The sequence below is a fragment of the Strigops habroptila genome, chromosome 2, assembly GCF_004027225.2.
Source record: "Strigops habroptila isolate Jane chromosome 2, bStrHab1.2.pri, whole genome shotgun sequence".
NCBI classification, from domain to species: domain Eukaryota; kingdom Metazoa; phylum Chordata; class Aves; order Psittaciformes; family Psittacidae; genus Strigops; species Strigops habroptila.
Genome location: NC_044278.2, coordinates 92318604 through 92341175, shown reverse-complemented (window position 1 = coordinate 92341175; position 22572 = coordinate 92318604). Strand labels below are relative to the sequence as shown.

Below are 22572 nucleotides of genomic sequence, written 5' to 3'. Positions count from 1 at the left end.
CTATATCTCCTAGTGCAGTCTCCCATTTATGCCACAGCTTTGGTGATTACAACCAGCCGTTGTGGTTTAAAGAAACTGAATGCACATGAAACACATCCAACGTACAGGTTTCAATCCTAAGAGATTTGTAAGCACCTGGAATTCATTGTCTGTTAAAACCGCCACTGCTGACCTTTAAGCATTCTTGGGTGTCCATAAAAATGTCTCTTCCACATACTATCACTTCAGGACAATACGGTCCCAGCCACAAGATGATAGCCTTCATCAGCCACAAGGTGATTGCTTTCATCAACTGGCTTAGGTTCTTATACACTCTATTTTTCCCTCTGTATATGACATTGATTGTAGTTACTTTCACATCATGACTTAAGTACCAGCCTAGGAGCTCACTGACCTACAACACAGTAGTTGATGATTGCCTGCAGAATTGCCCTCTGTCTTCAGGTTCTGGCATGGAATCAACTCAAATAAGTGTTTATCTGTGTTGGTGTTAGAGACGTTCAGTATATACTACTAAGGAAAAATGTGTTTGTTTTATCGCCACTTACTGTGGAAAAATGGGCACTACTGTATATTGTGTTTTTAACAGCTGTTGTTACTATGGATGCAAATGTAAATCTATTTTTACACTTAATATGCCGTATGCCAGCAAGACCTAGCGGAAGATCCCTGCAATTGTAAACACCTACGTGCACAGTGACCTACTTACAGAGTATATGTGGGCTTGCACGTAGCCATATAAAGTATGTTTTAAAGCTGTATCCAAAGCCTGTAATTTAAAACAATTTTCAGGCAGTGTGTGGCAGACTGAATAGAAATGATGCTTGGCAGTCATTCATCCAAATTTTATTTAGCTTTAACATACAGAGTTTTCTTTCAAATTACAAAGGCTTACACTGTGCCAAGGACTTGCCATTGTATTGATTTCAGTAGGGAATTTTGGTTTGGATTTGATGACATTGGTAGCAGCCCACACTTTGAGTGGATAACATCTAAAATTCAGTGTCATGGTTTTCAGGGATTTCCATTGACCTCCAGACAGAAAAAATTCAAGGACTTACATACATTGAATGCATTCTGTTTATTTGAGAAGGAAGATCTCATACGAGTGCCCATTATGGAAGGCATCTCATCATGTACAATAAAATCAACCATTGCTTCCAGCAGAATACAAAAATACACATCTCAGTGACTTCCATACAATAATAAATATGTAATCATGCATCCAACAATAAAAAGGCACGGAAAACTGGTCACTTAGTAGTCATAAAAATTACTAACTATATTAACAAAGCCACCCAAATTATCTGTACAAGGAAATGTAACAATATATTCCAAAGGTGAAAACACATAAAACATCTTTAAAATAGTATATGCAATAAATACCTCAATTGATTTTTATATATTAAAAATAAAACTGTGCCATTGTAAACAGTATGTAAACAAACAAAATTCACTGTTCCTTACCATTATTACAAGTAAATAAAGCCAAAAATTACACCCCTGCTCTGTTAGATATACGTCATTGGCAAGTTTTGTCAGGCAGTTTAAAGTTTAACTCTTTTCTGCAGCAAACAGAGCCCGCTATGTGTGTAATTGTAAGTACTAGAGCAATCGCTAAGCTTCAAAACTGACTATCCAGAATGTAGTAGGTCATCAAATAGTCAGAACTGAAACTAGGAAAAGCAATTTTTGCAGTGTTACGGACAAAAGTAATTTATTTATACTACATATAATAGTGTCAGTAAAACTTAGCTGCTTATGTACCACTGCTCTCCTATAGGTTTTGAGGGGTCTGTACAAAGGTGGTAAAGCATCCCTACTCCATGGGTGGAGAAAGTGAGGCACACAAAGGTTAACTGAACTGCCCGCAGTCTTGCACCAGCTCCATGGCAGGAAACTAAAGGCAGAATCCAGACCTCCAGCCACTTCCCCCTAATTTCCTCGCATATCGTCTACTCGTCATGGCCTTTCAGACAAATAATGGTGTGTCCTGAACTCCAGTCCTGATTAGAATTACAGAAAGATAACCAGCATGCAAAAGGAAAGTTGTCTGCTCACTTGGACACCCATCTGCTCCCTCTAAGAACCGTGGAGATTTGCCACTCACTGCAGTGGGAGCACAACAGGAGCTTTTTTTCCCCCAAATCAATAATCATATCTACATCAGGAGACTAAGGAGCCCAGGCAGAGCCCTGTGTGTCCCCCATGAGCCACTAACGGCCTGAACTGTTTACTCTTTTGAGGTCTGTTTCTAGAGCCAACAAACTCCTGGAAAGTTCAACCAAGGGGCATACTTCCTTCCTTTTTAGCAAGGGGAAAAGTAGGAATTGGAATATGATCCTTTCTTAAGCAAAATTACAGGAAAGATTCGTGGGAACAGTGGGCATTTGCATGGATGTCTTCAAAAAGAGCCTCATGGGGGAACACGGCTGGTTTGCTATTTCTTCAGCTTTTGATAACATTGGCATAATGACCTCATTTTACAAATCCTGCTGTAGCCCTGGGATGACTGTCTACGATGAATACAAACTTACCTGTTCCAGACATATATATTTCAAAGTGCATGATAGCTCTTGCTTGAAAATGGTACTTACAGCCTTAGATGAAGAAATTAAGATGCATCTGTTTAGCTGTTTCACAGCCTTCTGTCTTTTTACAGGAAGAATATACTTAGAGCCTACACAATTAAAAGATACCCTGGAAAGGGATTTAGGAAGCGCTGCATTATGGTATTTTTCCTCCCTCGTGCTACTGAAGAACTGATCTTTCTGTCTCTAAACAAGTGATTTCTCTAATGTCAAGTAGTTGTCTGATTTGCCTTACTACTCAATATTTTCATAAATTTATTCATCTGTGAAATATTAAGACTCATTCTACAGACTGGTTCTGAAGATACCTCCATGTCTCAATGAGAATTTAAAAGCCATACACTATATAACATTTATTTTTTTCTTGAAAAGGTACTTCAAGTGCCTTATTCCAGACCTGCAGAGCCAGGTGAGCTGTATGAAATCAATACATATATTACAGTACTACTTTTTTTTTTATTCATCAATAAATAATTCTTCACCCTCACCTGCCACACTGCATGCCCTCTTTGTGAAGAGAGGTATGAAAGGTGATCTGTTTTTAGAAGATTCTGTATTAAATCTTACAAAAGTTATTTTAGAAGGTATTTTCTTAGGCATATGCAAGGACCAGATCAATGAAAAATTCTGTACATTCTCTGAGGCATATATTCCCAACTGTGTTGTAGTTTGTAGGTTCTGCAGAAAAATCCAAATAGCAACTGCAGATTTCACATTGGGAAAAAATAAATACATTTCACTCATTTAAAAAAATCATCACAGTAGGAAAATAGCAAGTAAACAATAGATTCAGAGGGGTTTAATCTTGGCCCCAGTGAGATCAATGGGAGTTTTGCCAAGGATTTCAACAAAGCCAAAATTTCACCCAGAATTGTGTACAGTTCTTTAGCTGACAACAATCATAAACATCCTGCCACTCTATTGTATAAGTTAAATATTAATAAGCATCTGTAAACATCCTGCAATTCATCTGATATAAAAAATATTATAATAAAAACAACGCAGCATCTCAAGCATTGTATAGTTTTAAGGTTTTTTTGGCTCTACATACAAGCTGGCATCATATTGGGCAGAAACTGGGTATGTATATATATGTATCTACAGGTGTGCATGCCACACACACTCTACAAACTAGGTACTATATAACTACACACATGCGCACACCAATACTGGCAAGAGAACATTCCTAAGTATGGCATTTAAAAGTGTACTGATGATCAGTCTGACAGTAACTTTTATGTGAGGAGCAATTTCTACCCACCCAAATCCTCTATAGGCTTACACGTAAATGCTAGAATTGAAGTACATGGACTGAAGTACAGTCCTCCAAGGAGGACTGAAGTGCTGTTTAAAGCTAAGCACATGCCTATGTCCCAGTAGATCTGTTTGCAAAGATGATGAATTTTTCCGTGAATAGAACCAAGTTCTGTTATTAAGAACTGTGAATTAAGACAGGAAGCTGCTAGAATTAGATGTCATCAAATGATTTGTATGTGATGACTGCGATGAAGAAGGACAAGATCTCAGGTGCAGAGACCAGGCCCTCTTCACCTCTCAGAAGCTCCTAAATGGCTTGTACTCCTGATGTACAAATCTCATCTGTTGCACATCTCATTTTCTGCTATGAATATTATCTTGCCCTGTGATGATCTATCCCCTCAACAAAGAAGCTTCAATGAAGTAAATGACTAGGTAACAGTCAGCTATAGGAGGCCCCATGATTCAGCTCTTTTAGGATTTAGAGGGCATGATGTAAGAGAGCAGCTAACAAAAATTATTTCAGGACAGCTCCACAAGCTCTGCTTCTTGAGGGGAAAAATGGTACATACGGATGACTGCATTTTTCAAAATGCACATTTTAAGGAGACAGAAATCCAGGACAGAAAGCACAGACACAAGTGACAGATGCCTGGAGAAAATCCTCTGAAATCTGGCTAAGCGCTACAGTCCAAATGCCTCTTTTAATACATAGAGATGGCATGTTGTGGGAGGACAGTACCACTAGAAGCCTTCATGGCAAGCATGTGCGCTCGCTGTAAACCAACACAAACTGTCCATGTAGAAAATCTCATGTTCTTAAAATTCTCATTAAGGACACACAGGCCCTACTTGTCAGCACATGTGTGCTCTCCATCCCTGAAAAGCAAGAACACGCAGCTTGGATCAGCTTCCCTCAACCTCCCTATTCACAGAATAATTGACTGTAACTGCAAAGAGAATCAGTCCCAAACAGTTTACTTCTAATAAGGCAGGGAGAAAAACATACTAATATCTATGTATTGTATGTGTATTGTATCTGTGTATTGTATCTATGTATTGTATATACAATATGATAGTAATATCTCTTTCCCTGTTAATGACATGTTAATGTGAGGTTATTAATTGAACTAAAAAGTTTTCTATCCAATTAACACTTTAGTTTAATAAAAGTAGGACTTAAAATGTTAATTCACTTTAAATGTTCATAGTAGGGATTTGGGATACTGTGGGGATTTTATTTTCGGCTTTTCACATGGTTTTCATTATGAAAACAAACTATCAAATTTTACTTCTTGCTGCTTCATTTCTTCCTGGTTTCATCTTCCAGTTCACATGCTCTGGTATAACATAGCTATTCCTGGATCAAACCCAGCTTCCTAAAAGAATTGTTTCCAATGAATTTGGGGGGAAAAAAAAAAATCAAATTACTTTAAGCTTTGCTTTTACCTTCAGTATCTTTTCAATTCTAACACTAATCCTTCAATCATACTACATTTTTCCAAAGTGTTTTTGTTCCATAGAATAAAATACATGTAAGTCACTTGCATATTCGTCCTACTAATAGCTTCCATAATTTGTAGTATTTTCAAAAGCTTTACACACCTGGTGGAGTTAGCCAAAACACTTCTCTTTTGAACAGCATTCCAGTAGCTGGTGTTAACTGTTAGTGGTATGGCAAGCTAAATGTAGTTTTCAGCGGGGGTTGCAAGAGTGTGACTTAAAGGATTTTAGTTCACCATGGTTATGCTTGACTTCGGAGCCTGAAGCCCTGGTCAATCTAGATCTCCTGGAGCATCCTACAGCTTTTCCTAGCCTGCTTGTCCAGCTATTCTAAACAGAAACGGGGGAAACATGCAAGGTTCTCATCCCTTGCCAAACAGCTGGGAAGTCATCCAGACACAGGAGCTGTGAAGCAGCAAGAGAACATTAGTAGAGACATGACCTGTGTTAAACATAAATTATGCACCAGCTTCTTCTGCTTTCACTAATATAAGCAATAGGTTATATGAACTCAAAATGCTATCAGAGAGCTTATATAGAAAGTGTTTCTGTCAACTGGGAGACAAGGTCTTAAATTATTTAAAGCAGATGTTTACAATTCTGCCATGTATATATATGAATTTTCTGTTGACTGCTCTGAAGGTGGTAAGTCTTTAACCACTACAGCTAAATGCATTATAATTTGTCCAGGAATACTCTCAGGTCTGTAATTACCAGCATTTTACTAGTTTGCCAAAGTGTTAACAGTGCTAATATTTTATTATTTACAGATGATGAGGGGATGATGTTTTAAGTTTAATTCTACAGACTGAAAAAAACCCCACATTTTCAAAACTTTTTTTTTTTTTTCACTTAAAATATTGAGGGCAATCTCTATTTAGCCTATAGAAGTTGCTGTGAATTGTGGTATTAGCTCCAATACAGGAATAGTCTCCTGGAAGTCTCCAGATGGCTTCCAAAAGGAATATAATTTCTGAGAAATAGACTGGGCTTCTGTATGGCAGAAACGAGCTTTTCAAGTACATAAGCAAACCCTTAACAGAGCTATTAAACTTAATGCAACAGTAGTAGAAAAGAACTAGAAAATGTTTTTCTGTTTGTAAAAAAGATCAAGTTCCACACTATATTCTATATATAAATACAGGAATTTATACAACCAGTAAAGATCTATTGATAATTACCAAATGATGCTTTATTAATCCTGCTGACGCTACCATTCATCTCTGAAGACGCATCAGGGATCTTTCAAGTCCTTTCCAAACTCCTCAGCTTCCTCAAGTCATCAAAAACTCCTCCTTTTACTTAAGACAACAATACAGTCATGTACAGTTCCTGCAAAAATTAGATCTTTGCAGTTAGAACAAGCAGCACCAAACCTTGATGATATGAAAATCATACCACAAAACACAGAATCTATGAAAACAGAACCAAAGAAATGGGAGAGACGATGCTATAAATGTAACGCTCAGGATGCTGCAGTTAAGAGGTACTTACATTATTTGGGTGAAAAAATTGATTTGTATTTACCCATATAATTTTCTGTGGCTCTCACACGAGTGACAAGATGATTTCCTAGTTGTAAGCTAAATCTATTGCTCCAGCTCAGTTATCCTCAGCAATATACATCACTTGTGACTTTACCTTTCACAAAGACTTTTTGCACTGCTAATTATTAGTTACCAGAGCTGTCAAACTTACATGCAAGAACTTAATACTTAGGGACGCAGAGAGATAAATGGAGAAACAGTAGTAAACATTAGTAATGCAATCATTAATAGGAAGCATCAAGCAAAATGGAATCACTGTGGTGGTTTTTGTCTTACACATCCATTGTGGAATTATCTATATATAATATTTAGTTTTACAGCTATTTTTAAAGTAGGACTATGGAACATCCTCTCATATTTTCTTTATATATTAGTTTTCCATTACATGTGAAAAACATCTCCTGCCAGTCTTCCTGAAAGGAAGACTAGATGCACTGAACAACACTGATAATTTTACTGTTGAAATAAGATCTGTTCATTATCAAGACATTATGAAATTTTCATTAAGTGAATTAGCATTGCTCAGTTCAATTAAAAGGTCAAAATTGGCAGGTTATCTATTTCTCTACAAAAAGCACAGGAAAATATGAAATAGGCCATTATTAAGAAAATCAATTCCTTGTGTTTGAATTACAGTTATAGAACACTGCAGCATGAATTTCTTTGGGCAGGGATGGGGAGAAAAAGATGGTTTCTATTTATAATTTACAGGACTAAGCATGTTTACTCCAGTCTCAAATTAAGAAATACTGGATTGAAACAGTCTGGGAGGGTTTTTGATGACACACATTTTACTGTTCTGCCAATTTGAAAATATTTTGCTTTGAAAGAGATGTTTAGGAGAAAAAATAGTGGTTAAGGGGAAACAGATAAAAATGTATCATAGAGAAAATTTGCAATTGCCATCATATAAAAAATTCCATTTTGAACAAGTTTTTTCTTTAAAGTATTGTAAAAAAACCCCAACACCTACCACGAGTTTGCCTGGTTTCATTGTGTTTCTAAGAAGAAGGCATTAGGCACTATAAAGGCAATACTTGCATGACCCAAAGCAGAAGTTGCTACAAACTGAATACAATGAAAAGGAAAAATCCTTTTTGAAAACGACAGAACAGAAACTTGCACTTAGCAATCTGCTGCCATTTTAAAGCACGCATTTCTCTTTGTCCTCTTTCTGAGGTGTAGGGCATTTCAGCTATATGAACACCAGCTACTTCCAAAAAAATGTCAATTGCTCTCTATGCCTTTCAGATTCTAAGGTATGCTGAGTGACCATGGAAATTAAGTGTATTTGACTAGGGGAAAAAAATTAATCTAGTAAGCTTTGTATAATGATTTTCTGTCTTGATGAACCTAACATATTGAATTGGGCTCCACAAGATCTATTGGGATAACTTGTTTTCTAAAAAAACCTAGTTACTTTCAGGGTATTTTTGTTGAAACATTGGGATATGCTTTGGAACACTTAAACATCAGGATTAAATTATAAAGAATTCAGCTCATTAAAAATGTAGATATGTATGTCCTTAGTTCTAGGAGCTGGGACTTTTATAGCAGTAAGGAAAAAACCCAATACTTGGAAATTACAATAATCATGAGATAGTAACACTATGTTCACAAGTGTTTCTTTAGAAAAGCCATATCACTAAACACAGTTATAACCCATGACCTCAGCAAAGAAACCCCATAAAATATTTTGAGCCTCCTTATCAGATGCATTTTGATTTCCTAGCCAACACTAGTCTAAGGCATAGAGTTGCATAAAATTTGCTCTCCTGGGCATCTAATAAATACAGCGTAAATGATGCTTACATTTTTTTTCCTACTTGCACATTTTAAAAAACCTTCTGCTTAGGACAATCAAAGTTAAATTCTTTGGTGGTCATTTAAAAAAACCCCAATGAACTATACAAAGACAATTGATCAGTTGTCCTATACTGAGGTAATCTGAGGAGTGCCATAAGAAACTCATGTTACAAACAACATTTCCCCATCTTCCCTGCCTAAAAGCAGCTTCCATGTTTTAACGTACTCAGCAGAGACCTCTGCAGGGACCTGAAGAGATCCTGTTCCATAGCCCATCTTAACGCGTTGCATATAGCAAGGCTTAAAGTTGAAGAGTGTGTCCTACAATCAGGAAAGCAAAGAAGGTTCTTCCGTGTATCATGTCCTTGATCTGACCGGGAAGATTAACTGTGTAGTCTACTGTAACATCAATACATTAGAATGCTGTCACACATTAGAATCTAGGGTAGCTTATGGAGAAACAAAGAGAAAAGGAAATACAACTTGCAAATACTTGACAGATGCCATCTGAACATCATTAAAGGGGTGAATGTCAAGTACATAAAAAAAAATAGAATCTTTCCATTTTTTGCCCAACTTCCCATTGTTTGCAATATGCTTTTCATACAACAGCATGAAAATCATGCCACTTGGCAAAGGGATTTTGTTCGTTGATTTTTTTATGGAAAACCAAATAGAACATAGCCTTTTACTTTTGTTTGTTTACCAGAATAATCAATTATGTCCACAGAGCTCCTGGAGTGATGCCTGCTGAACCTACAGCAGCAAGAGCACAAAGTACTATAATGACATAAATGAAGCCTGTTTTGCTCCTTTTTAATTTTTTTTTCTTTTTCAGTAAAACAGGGGAATAAATTTTACATTTCAAGGGATGACTCCCTTCATACTCATAAGAGGGGGGAGGCAAAACCAGGATTCAATACTTGACATTAGCCCCTTTAAACAGGAAAAAATAAGCTTTTGAAAAGACAAATGAAACCTTACTCTGCTGCCTACAAGGAAAACATCAATAGATATTAAGATACTCTTTAACTTGCAAGAAATGTCAAAGCTACTCAATTAAGTAAAAGTCAAGTGTTCCTTGTGCCTCAATGGCACGATGTTAACATACAGAGACAGCAATTCTGTGCAAGTTTTCTGGCAGGTAGTGCCATCTCATCTCATCTCAAACATTTAAGTAGGTTGTTGGGTTTTTTTGGTAGATATATGCAAATGATTTTTCTAGTAGATTAATATTTTTGTGAAAAATTAACCATGAAATTCAATTATGAAGCTATATTTCATTTAAGTAAACTGTAAATAACCTTATAAACTTGGGTCTAATGCAATTTCTAAACAAAGATGGTTTTCATATTTTAGCCAGTTTACACTCATGGATTACTATCTTGCATGTGATTCATCTTTTGCATGCATAGTGTAAAACCTTAGAGTCTGGTTTTTCAATTTTTATGATCTACCAATGTAGGAGTGCTGACAAGAAACAAATTGATGCCTTTGTAAAGAAATGTGTACAGAGATGTTTTTAAAGTACTAGTTAATTAGTAATGAGGAAAAGCTTACCCCACAAAAACCAAATCAGCTGCTACATTTTAAAACTCTTCTTATGTAGGATAAATAAAATGAATTTTCCTGTAAAAATTTTTCATTAATCTTTCAACCTGCTTTTTGAACAATAAATAAAACCATTAGTGCCTCGAAGTTCAAATATGCTACAGATGTTTAAGGTAACTGAATAACTACATTAAAATGCACCATGAGAAAATTCTTTATCATTTTCCATGCAGGAAGCCAATTGATATTTTTGTGAGGTACCGGTCTTTCAAAAATACTCATAAGTTAGTTACCTGATACACTTTCTGTACATGGTATATTTAAAATCTAACTGTACAGTGTTTCAATCATATATAATGCATATAATCTGCTGAATATGGCACAAATGCTAAGTTTCCACACCCACACATCCTTTGTCGTAGAACACGCTTTAGGCATAACACAACACTGAAGAACAGAAAAGTGCCTGAAACTGAAAAAAACCCCAACAAAACACTCAAGTAGTAATAAATTAAATCTCATTCAAACCAATATAAAAGTTGTTCAAGTGTTTAAAGTATCAGATGTGTCATGCAACAGAACAACAGACAATTCAGGCAGGCACACCATGCATTATAGTTTGCATTCATGGTATCACAAGGTATCTCTTCCTTCCTTCTGCATGGCCAGTGAGTTCTGGGTACCTGCGGCACTGCTAGGCTCACATGTTGAACCTCCAAACCCTCTCGGTCTCCTGCTCAGGAGGTTTTATGGAGCTATGCCTTGGAAGGATAACCAGACAACCTCATGCTGTACAGTGGTATCTTGCTGCAGCAGAAAGAGAGGCGTACTGAGCTGCATGTAAGCAAAGCAATCATTTCTTGATTATATTTTCCAGTCAGTGCAGTTCACCATAAACCTATCGATTTACCAAAATGTGCTTTTCCAAACTGGCCAAGTTTGCACACCAAGAAAACGTCTTCACAGAACATACCGCCTTTTACTTTTTTTTGGCACAAATCCTTTTGTACTCTTGCAGCAAGCTCTTCACCATATGAGAATTCAGATACTAGCCTGTACAAACACTGGTGCTTATTCTTCCATAGAGTAAACTACAAAGACAGCTAAGTGCCTGCAACAGCTCTACTTCTCCAGCAACCTTCCCTTCTCTCTCTAGGAAGAGCACCAGCATAATTACGCTTCAGACAAAGGGGTGTTCTTGCCAAGCTCTTTAATTCCCTGGAGAATTCGCTTCATATGACCCACTTTCGTTATCCCCAGGTCCTACAGAAATTAAGACAAAAAGAAAAAAAGAGAAAAAGAAAAAGAAGCTTATTTACAAAAAGGAAGGAAAAAATGCCAACACTGATTATGATCTAGTCATGCAACAGATGTCTAGAAATGTGCTCACTGCAATCAGCATTAACCAGAAAACATTCTATGGCACTAGCAAGTGTTGCCTAACAAAAAAATTGCTTAGAGCATACAATGAATCCCTTTCTGCCTTGCAAACAGAAAATTACTTACCTGCAATAATGACAATCCAAGGCACTGCAATATCTGTCAAAAACATTTCACTTCTAAATACAAAAACCTTTCACAATTTCTGGCAAAAAAAGAACAATCTCCCCCTCCTCTCTAATGCAGCAATCAAATGCTTGGTAGGATGTGATGGATTAGAGCTTCTGTCCAGCAATGTCACTTGACCTGAGGCCCTATGTTGTCTGTTTTAGTCAACAAACACACATATCCCTAGTTTCTTAAGGGAAAGTGGATGTAATGGCTACAGGCATGTAGGACAACTTCCCTTCAGAGAGCAATAGAAAAGGTAAGCATCTGTTTTTCATTCCAAGAAGGTTACATCTCCTGACATGGATCTTCCTGATTAGAGAGCTGGAAGAAAAATTCTCAGAGACATCACACTCACATCCCAAAGGAAAATGTGAAAAGCACAAGCACCAATTTCCTTGTAGCCACCACTGAAGCAATCACATCAGCTGAAACATTTCCAGTATTGGTTACTGGGACCCATCTTCATATGGGTGACAACAGACAACAACTTTTTGCAGCAAACCTCTTCCGGTACTAATAACAGGTTTAGCAGCCTCCTTTTTAAATTTTGATTGGTCCAATGGTCAGAGGAGCAAAATGGGATGCCCAGCTGTGCTAATGGTCTCCAACTGCGCTAATGAATTTTCAGCTAGGTTTGCTGGAAATCTGCTTTCCCTTATGTGTAAAACCCAGCTTTGAAAAACTCTTTAAAATCCTTCTATTTCTGATACTGAGCAAGTGGCAGTCAAACAGTAGTTATTTGTAGAATAAACCTTACGTAGATAGATTGTGATTAAAGAAAAAAACCTTAGAAAAGTTTCACTATTTTTCTGAAATAGAAATCCTTTCATTTTCATAGGAAGATTTTTCATTACAAAGACATTAAAAAGAGTGCAATTAAGCAGCTTGAAGCAATTAAGCACTCTGTATTCACATACAGAGTGAAAAATGAAACTGTATATAGTATTCTGTACATACTCTACCCAAAGACTTTATCTGCCTTTCTACAGCCACAGAAACCTCAGAAAATCTGTACATTGTAGTATTACTTATAAGTATTAGCATGCAATTAATCATTTCTCCAAAGGACGAACGAGATGGTAAGATGGGCATGAATTATGTTATTGTAAAGGTAGAACAGCACAGATTAAACTGGTGGATTAATTTTCAGAGAGACAAGACTGAATTCTAGTTATGTTAAAAAAAATCCTAAACTTCATTTTCCAGTGAATCAAAAATACACAAAACTACTGAAATAGTCTAGTTGTTATGTGGAGGAAATACTACATAAGCAAAAACCAATACAGATGCTTTCCAAACCATGAGAAGCCACACATGTTAGAGGTTAAGAACTCGCAAATTCTTCAGAACAAATATTTTTCAGAAATAGAACTTCTGTTGGATAAGCAACATTGCGAGATGCTGCCAGACTTCAAACATCAGAAGAAAGAATCACATTATGTAATTCTCAGAAAACTCAGCTACTTTTTCCACCAACCTTTACAATGTATCATCAACAACACTTCTGTTTCAGAGGCAAGAGATTTTGGTTTTATTTCCATTCCAGTTAAAGTTGGTGTAATGTAGATCAGAACAGCAAGCCTCAAGAGTCTTATCACAATTTTGGGGACCTTTTTGATAAATTCTGCCACACTTCCAAGGGAGAAAAGAAGAAACAACCAACAACATAAACTCTGAATTTTTATGCTTGTGTAATGGTTTGGTTTGGAGGAAATTAAAATTTATACATTCCTGACAATAGATGCTATCTAGTATTCTCAGTTTACTACTGCTGCAGGAAAGTTTGCAGAAATTCTCTCATCTCAGACTAAAACGATCTGCCACAGCAGTGTATCATGCAGCATTCAAAAAGCAAGATCCCCAAAGATCTGCATTTTTCTGCATGTGTTTCATCATGATCTGTGCATATTTACTTGATATCTAATTAACAAAAATTCAATTGGACTAAAATACGGTTTTGAAAACAAAAGTCTAGCCAGAGTCTGAGGAAGAAAATAGCCTTTCTTTTTCCCCAGCTGTGGCCTTAAAACTACAGGATCACCTCTCCTTCCCTAACCACTTTGCCTTCTCTAGGCCTTCAGCAGGTAAGGCTCAAAAAATTCTAAGAAAAAACCCCAACCCAAACCAAAAATGTTGGGCAAGAAAAAACTGATGAAAATTCTTGCAACAGCTTTCAGGAGTTCTTCATCTGCATTATATTATGGTGATTAGGCCCCTGTCTGCTTAGCCAAGAACCCATTTATTCCAGCTTTGCCCCACAGATTTTGGCCGAACATACCATCAATGTAATACCACCAAACAATTTATATTAACACTCCTCAATATTAACATCTTCCAGATGAGAAACCCACCCTACTTGTATTCCCAGTGTCAAAAGCCATGCAGCATGTCTGAAGTCGAACAAATCGAACAAATCAAAAGCATTTTCCATGCAAGAACTTTTTCAGAACATGCTATTGCCAAACACCAAGATGAAATGCCGCAGTCCTGGGCACAGACTTCAGCTTGACTGGCACTGCTTATCAAGCTGACATGAGGTACGGAAACCCTTTCACCAAAGAAAAAACCCAACACTGCTATAGACCTCTAAGGAGATATCATCCTCGTCCTACCAAATGTCTTGCAATTCTGATTATTACTAAGTTGCTTGTATAGGAACATCGTTATCAATGCTAAGAAAGCTGCGTTTATTTCAGAAAAATCAGAATCTAGCTTTAAAGGAGTTTGCTTGTAAAATGAGGTTAAAAAGCAAAGGCACAACAAGCTTTCTGTCTACAGCAGAGTTTGCAATTCACTGCCCAGTCTTTCCCCAAACGAAAGAAAATCACATGGGTGTAAAAGTTCCTAAAAAAAATTTCCTCATTCCCCTAAATAAAATCAGGTATAGGAGGCTGAAGAAAGGGTATTACTACAGGGGCTGGGTGGAGAGAGGTATTTGGTTCCTTTTGGAGTGTTCTCCATTTGCCAGTTGCAACACAGAGCTGAGAACGGGATCCACAAACTACACAGAAATACACAGGTGTCCAATTCTTCAGTCAACATATTGATCCATTTCAGTGACGTGTGCAAAGGAAGCGAGTTTCATCAAATCCTTTTCTGTACTGCTTTTTATCTCTACTTTTGACCACAGAAAGGTGGACCCAGAGGATTCAATTAAAACAGGTAACGATTTTTCCTGTTGTAGACATAATAGATAATAGAGGTAAATCTATTGCACATGACTTGAGAGCTTGTGCATTAATGACGAGCCCATTTAGCCTGGCAGGAAGGACAAGCCTTGCACTGGAGGAGAGGCTGCAGACAGATTATAGCTTACACAAGCACCGATGACTCATCTACACACCTTGATTGCCAAAGGGAGGAAAAAGGTACCACATTACACATCTTGACTCCAGTTCAGGTCACTGGCCAGAAAACCACAGGCTCCCTGAGCCATCTTAGATTGGCTCCCTGCAGAGATCATGCCCTGAATGTAATGAACCGGACGAGAGCTAAACTCCACTATTTAAATTCAGCACTGCTCCACAGAGCACAAGCCACACTTGGCCAAAAGCCTGGCCTACCTTGCAAACAGCACCGCTTCAGAAGCTCTCAGCATCTGCTAACGAGCAGATGGGGCGATTCTAGAGCAAGACTTCTAGCACAGGATATACGCTTGCCAACTTGCATAGAGCAACTCCTCACCCAGCTATGCTGAGCAATTTCAAACATACGTGCTTCAGGCAGCACTAGATAAAGGGGACAGTGAAAGTCTGCCTCTCTGTAGGGTCTAAGGCAAGCTTTTAGATATTTCAGGGCATAGGACTTTGTGATGGGGGTTTACTTATGCTGAATCAGCATGAGTCTTAGCAACAGGGTATCAGGTGTAAAGATTACCCTGCTGCAGATATTTACTTGGCTGAAGTGCCAGTCTTCTGGGCATGCAGTCAAATTGGAACCTATCAGAAACGAGGCATGGCCAGAAGCCATGTGTAGTTTAAAACTAATCTTACCCACTGGCATTTATTCGAACAAATTTGACATCTTGATTATTTTTAAGATTTCCTAACATTTTAGCAAATGTATGCATTGTGTGATGCTGAGTTTCCCAGTTATGTTTTACATCTGTTCAGTGCCCATTCAGAACAGGGACTTGCAACATCCATCACTGGAACATTGTGATGGACAGTTTTCTATTTCTAAACTTTTTCAGGGAGATACTGCCCTGAAACTGTCTCTCCATGTCAGGAACTTCCTGAAAGAAAGGAATTTAACTTCCATGGAAAGAAATTTAGGAAATCTAATACCAAAACAATATACAACAGCCAAACAGAACATCTCAAACACAGTTCTCTTCAGCAGCTGCCTTCTACTGCAACAGTCACACAATGCAAGCACATTGGTATTTCATAAGATATAAGAAACTTTACAAAAAAATGGCCCATTTGTATGAAAGTATTGCCTCTATCTGGAGACTACTGAACTGTGGCTAGAGCAATGACTTGCACTCTAAACGTAAATGTTTGCAATTCATACAGTAACCTATTTTCTCTCTTATGTGCTAAAAGCAGTTGCAAAACACATTATCAAGAACTCATTACTACTGAGTTCCTGGAAAAAGTAATGTAATGAATCCCCAAAGATATAGCCTCTATTACATATAATGGATGCACTTAAGTCATTCTTGAAAAAGACTAGCAAGCTCAAATAACAGCCTCAGACTGCTAGGTAACATTTCTCCCTGCAAAACTTACCAGTCTGACCTCAAAGAAAGAAAGGTTTACAATTCTAGAGTCAAAAGAAAGTGCTCTTTTTTAAATCTATAAATCTAAAATCAGGCAGAGGTTGGTCATGAATGAGAAAACCTATTGCAAAGGTATGTTATGACACACGAACGCCAATGCCATGTAAGTCCAATGCTGCAATTTATTAAGCTGCTTATCTCTCTCACACCCACTATATCCAAAATATATACAATAAATCACCTGAAGCAGGTCAGCTGCTCGTAGCTGCTGACCTTGTAGTAGATAGATTCAAAATTATTATCACCACCTTCAACTGATCCATACTGTTTAATGGAAACAGCGAATTGAAGATAACATTATATTACACTGATGTCAGTAAGGTATCAAACGTGCTTTTTCTATGCCTTCTGACATAAACTATAATGCCATCATTCTACGTAAAGTGCAAAAAAAGGAGACTTCAGATAATACAGATATATGTGGTTGCAAGTACAAGTCAGCACTTCAGAAACTCAGGCCAAAGAACAGCGCGTATTAGTTTATTGCATATTTGCACAGTGTAAGCCAAGCTACAAGCACATAACAAGTGCAGGGAAAGAAGAAAAGTTGGTTGTTGTTTTGTCAAAGAAAATGGTCAATAGCAGAAAAGTAGCACAAAGGAAATACCTTAAGATCTCGCCTTTCCAGATGTAAAAGCTCAGAGCCTCGGATGTCATGGCTGATGAAGATTTCTTTGTACTCTCCCAAACTGAGCAGATCCAGCCAAGCAGCAACTTCATCTGTGCCCCATTTTTGAACTACCAAAGTTAAGAGCAAAACCCCCGTAATTTCTACATGCTCAAATGCATCACAAGCAAAGGTTAGGCCAAAGAGAGTGGAAAACAGAGTAGAATTGCCGTGCTAGCAAAGGGAAAGGTTAGAGGTGTCATTTCCACAAAAATTTTCAATTTCCTTTTTACATGCAGGTTACAGATTAGCAGTTAACATGAGAAAGTATCTAAACAAAGTTGGGGTTCTTTGCTTTGCAGCCATGCTTTCAGCTTTACTCCAGTTTCTTCAGTAAAGCCATTAAAACCTGATGCCCCAACAAATTCATATTAAACCATCTTAGGATCAGTGACGCAAAGTCTAACGTTGTTCTACTTTATACCATTAATTTATTAGTAGTCATCCAGGGAGAGGAGAAGCCTTCTAAAACTAATTAACACATAAAATTAAAATATCAACCATACCTCAGATATAGCAATGGCAGCAAGCAAGTCCATCTTGAATTAACAGATTCCAGTATTCTTAATTAATGCAACAAGTATTCTTTAAGCTACTGTGTTACATAGGCCATTAAAAAGCTCTCTGTAAAACATTGTTCTCTAAGGTTAGTTGCCCACATTAGTCCTAATAATACCACATTTATTGAAAAAAAAAAATCAGTTATGCTACTTATTGCTAGAATTTTGCAACTTTGTTCAATGCTGATCAGTTTTACAGTGAAATGAAATCCAAAGTCTAATCTGAAATCTAAAGTCTGATCAACAACTGCAAGATTCTGCAGATTATGACCAACTGTCCATTAAAAAGATAAAGATGTAGAAACAGTTTTAGGACCATCTGATCACTAATTAACTCCTGGACATAATCTTAAGGAAGTAAGTTTATGGATAAAAGTGGGAAGAGAGGAGAGTGGAGTTTGTTCAACTTCTTCTAATTAAAAAATCAGTATTAACTATCATGGACTTTTGTTTGATTTGTCTCACTTGCTGAACCCATCTGAAATTTAAGAATAACTGGTTAATTAAACCAGCATGATAAAAGCTATTGCACACCTTCTGAAACTAACCTGAAAAACCTGAATTGGAGCTTACCAATGGCTTGTATTGCTATGAGTTAACCAAATGTAACCACCAGCAAAGACACAGGTCCTGTTGCATGATAAAACTATCTAAATAATTTCACAGTAGTTCTATGGTTCATTTGGAACACTGGGGTCCTACTGAACGCTTTCTACATGCACTGAAAGAAATCTTTATCCTAATGAAGATGCCCGTTATCTCCATTGCTTTTCACTTTGACTTTACTCTTAGGTAGGGTGCCTCATGTCCCTTCTTACATAAAAAAAAATCATAAAATCACATTTTCCCAAAATACAACATTTTTTTTCCTGTAATTTCAAAACACATACCAGGCTGAGGGCTGGTCTTATGCTTCTGAATTTTTTCTTTTTTAAACTTAGGCACTATGCGAAACACTGTACTTCTGTTGTTTCTTTTAGCATAATCCAGAGGGGGATCCTGCATGAAAGAAGGGACAGTTACCTTCAATTAACAGAAAACAACAGTTAAAATACATGTTTGAGATGGTAATTCATAGTTAATCTCAAAAACTAAGACCAAATTTAACTTCTGTAAGGAACAATGTCAGGACTTAACTGTAGACATGTTTCATTTATTAACCATTCAAACCCTTTACATTCATAAAAGAGAACAAAACACACAAATAGCCCTAAACTGAGAAGTTTGTTCACAGCAGACAGAAATGATCCAGCATCACTACTGAAATTGCCTCTCCAGATCATGAGGGACTCTAATGTACTCTACCCTACTGAAAGAAAATTAAGTTCAATTAGAAATAGGAAGTATAAATCAAACTCACCTCATCATCATTTGGTTGAAAAACATAATAAAGCCAAGGAATCTCAGCAAGTTTTCTCAACTCTATTTCCACGCTGTGCAAAGCATCAGACAAGAGTTCTTCATGGGGAGCTTCTAACTGCTGTTTATAAACAGGCCAGAAAAATAGTAGTTTCATTAAGATACAACATTTAAATCTAGACATGTTGTTACCATACACAAATAGATCTACTTCATGGTGAATGTAAACAAATGGTGAAAACAATCTTCCAAAATCAGATTTTCTTCCAAAGATGCATCAGATACTACATTTATATGGTCCCAACCACAAACGGGTGACTGAGACAGCTGAGACTTCTCGTGCAGACCAGCTGGATCTAGCTGTCAATCACTGTCATCATTCACCGCACTCCTGAGTCTTCACAGAACAAAAGTTATCTGATAACACAAATACTAGAATAGTAGAAATGGAAACTACCAGCAAAAGGGAGGTAACACCTGACCAGAAGAGCAAAAGCCTGGAAAATCTTTGGGTGAAAAGTGGTGGAAGAGGGACACCACTGCAGCCCCAGACAGGAGTCAAAAAGCCAAAGATATCAGAGAATGCCAAAAAGGAAAAGAAAGTGGTAGCAGTTAAATAAATTAGTTGGAATTACAAATAAAGCAATCTGAACATCTGTTTCTCTCTTTGAAGTAAAAGTAGTCCCAAAGCAGTGCAGCATATCCTTTTGAAAGGATCTAATTAAGTTACATCCTAGTGAATGCATCTTTAAAAGGGAGTTGTAAGAAAATCTTTGATCTCTAAAATCTGGAAAAAGATTTTGATGTTGTTGGGGTTTGGTGATAAATTGCAAGCCCCATTAATTTAGTCTACCTAACAATAACTTCTTTTCTTTGCTTCAATAGTTTGCATATGTTACCACCTTTCAGAGACCATCCTTCTTAAGATATTGCTGTTTTAATACTGGAAATATAAGCTCCCTCCCGCTATCACGCCATTTTCTCCTCTAAAGCTCATAGAATTCAGTGCCCAAAAGCAGACTCTGATCTTTCTTTTCCCTTGCTTTTTTTTTTCAATGTGAATAGTTCCACACATCTTTGAAAAAGTTGCAACTTTTCTTGTGTTTTCATTTTGAAGAAATTATCATCTATTGTATATAAACAAATGAAACAGAGAGTTCTGTCTTTCTCAACAAGCACTTATCTAATTGCTAGATTCTTAAAGGAAAACATTTTGCTTGAAGACAAAACAAATCTCATAAGGTTAATCCGGGTGCCTTGTTACTGTGGCTGTGAAATACTGTTCTAAACAACCATGATGTCAAATGACAATGGACATCTCTGGAAGATTACCTCTGTAACTTCCAAACAGGTTTTTTAGTAAAAGATGGGTTTGATGTAGGCTCATGAAGACATCTGCACAGACCATAATGAGAAGCAGAATTACAACATGTAAAAATCAGAAATAGACAAATGAATCAAATTAAGCTTTGGAGCCTGAACAAGGGACCAGTTTGACAACACAATGAGATCACAACTGGCTATAGAAAAGGTAATGTTTCAATGGGAAGGTTTCCATAACAACATTATTTCCAGACTGCCTTGATAAATTACTATAGCCCTAGTATTAAACCTTTTCTTCTAATTACTCTTCCTAAACAAATTTTGATTCCCCATTCAATCTGAAATATGAGGGATTAGTAATAGTAATTTGAAAAAATAGCAGATATTCTCCCTTTTCTTGGACAAAAACATCTAATGAATAACCTTGCCTTCTAAAAACTCATAAAATAGATCAAGTGAACCTAATCTTCTGAATATTTCTAGATCTTGAATGACTATTAGCCTGTAGGCCATATTACCTTTGGTTATTGTAAAGCAGACTCATGCCATTTACCAGTTGTGCAAAAAGGTATGTGAACCTGCATTAGTAAGTTTCATAACCTAACTCAGCTAAATGAAAACATTCCTATTGTTATCCATTTATAATTACAACATTTAAATACATAGTAAGTCAGTAATAGATTCGCTTTTGAATCCAAAGAAAATGTAACTGTTCCTACTGAGTATCTTCTTAATGTAAAACTGGACCAGCATAGAAATCCTGACATTTTACTTCTCTTCACAGTGTCACATATAGAAATTTTCTAATTATACATCCAGGTACAACAATATTTGAGCAGTCTTCATCATTTTAGGCACAAAAACTCTAGCCAAAGAAGATGCAAAGTCTGCAAGTACCATCAGAGGTCTACTGAACACTTACAAGTTAAAGGTTATAAAAGAATTCCTGCCAGATATTAGAACAAAGGTGAGATTTACTTGCCCAGATCAGATCTGTAGAAGTTGAATGTTTGAGTCTGAACAGCTGTTACCCCAAGTCCTCTTTAAACTCCGAAGACAGTCACATAATAGAACTCCAGAAGTTCTCTTAAATTCTACATCTCCAGAAAATTATTTATTTTTGTAAGATAGGCCTCCAAAACACTTGAGTGTGAATCAGCCTCAACAGGGCTTATTTTTCTCCACTGACTGTTAAAAAGAAGAGCCCAGGCAATGAACTTTTAGATATCTGAAGTGAAGTAAGATGTATGCCAACCTAGGACAAGAATTCATAACTCACTCTCGATCCACACCACAAATGCACTGTAATATCCTCCAGTCAGCCTTACAGAGCTTCTTGTAGCATGTCATAAATCCTGAGCCAATTAAAAAAATCAGCAAAGAACAAATCACAGATAATCTGAATGAGGGAATAGAATATGTATTTTGTGACCTTACCAAAGGAACTCTTCCTACTAGCAGAGATTCAGTTTCATTATGTAGGGCCTTCACATTGACAGCTATCTCCATGGCAGTATTTCTGGTAAGGCTCTAGGGAATAAGAAGCATAGAAGTTATTTGAAGTGATCCAAGTCAGACTGAGACTAAGTTCTTTGGTCTTACAGCACAGATCTTTGGTGTCTTTCCTAGAAGAAACGCATCAATCTACACTGACAAGTTCTTCAGCACTGAGAACAGAAAACAAAAATGTAGTATCTATTTCCTGTCTTCTCCCCAAGTTCATTTAATATGACCTTATACAATCCTGAAGATCACCAAGTGACCAGCCACCTGTGAGACAATTCCATGATCTAACACCAGGAGAGGACTCTCCTCTTTATTATCCTTGCTGTAAAAAAGCAGTTCTCCTAACTCCTATTCCTGGCATTATTAATGAATTTCAGAATCATTGAGCATGATCTCTACCAAATTCATCAGCTATGAAGTGTTTCCCTGTGCATGGGAAGGGCTGAGACGCCCTGCTGCTATAGAGTGCAGCACCTTCAGAATCAAAAGTAACTTTCCCTTTTCTTTCACCTTAGAAAAAGTGGCAAAAAGAGGGAGATGCATCCATTCATCTGTTAAGTAATTTCAT

At 37.0% G+C, this 22572-nt stretch overlaps 1 protein-coding gene across 8 annotated transcripts in view; it reads right to left on the bottom strand.

The window, feature by feature from the left end:
- Positions 1–1062: 1062 nt before the first annotated feature.
- The window catches only part of DGKH (diacylglycerol kinase eta), a 164271-nt gene continuing 142761 nt past the window's right edge, over positions 1063–22572 (bottom strand). For 5 of the 8 annotated variants that reach the window (XM_030476669.1, XM_030476665.2, XM_030476663.1 and 2 more), the window contains 5 exons: positions 21936–22028; positions 19177–19296; positions 18707–18815; positions 17197–17327; positions 1063–11518 (listed from right to left, as the gene is read on the bottom strand). In XM_030476669.1, the coding sequence (XP_030332529.1) occupies positions 11429–11518; positions 17197–17327; positions 18707–18815; positions 19177–19296; positions 21936–22028 (543 nt within the window). In that variant the 3' untranslated portion in view covers positions 1063–11428. The remainder of the gene's footprint in view (positions 11519–17196; positions 17328–18706; positions 18816–19176; positions 19297–21935; positions 22029–22572) is intronic. The other 3 variants (XM_030476664.1, XM_030476670.1, XR_003990099.2) reach the window with 2 other exon arrangements.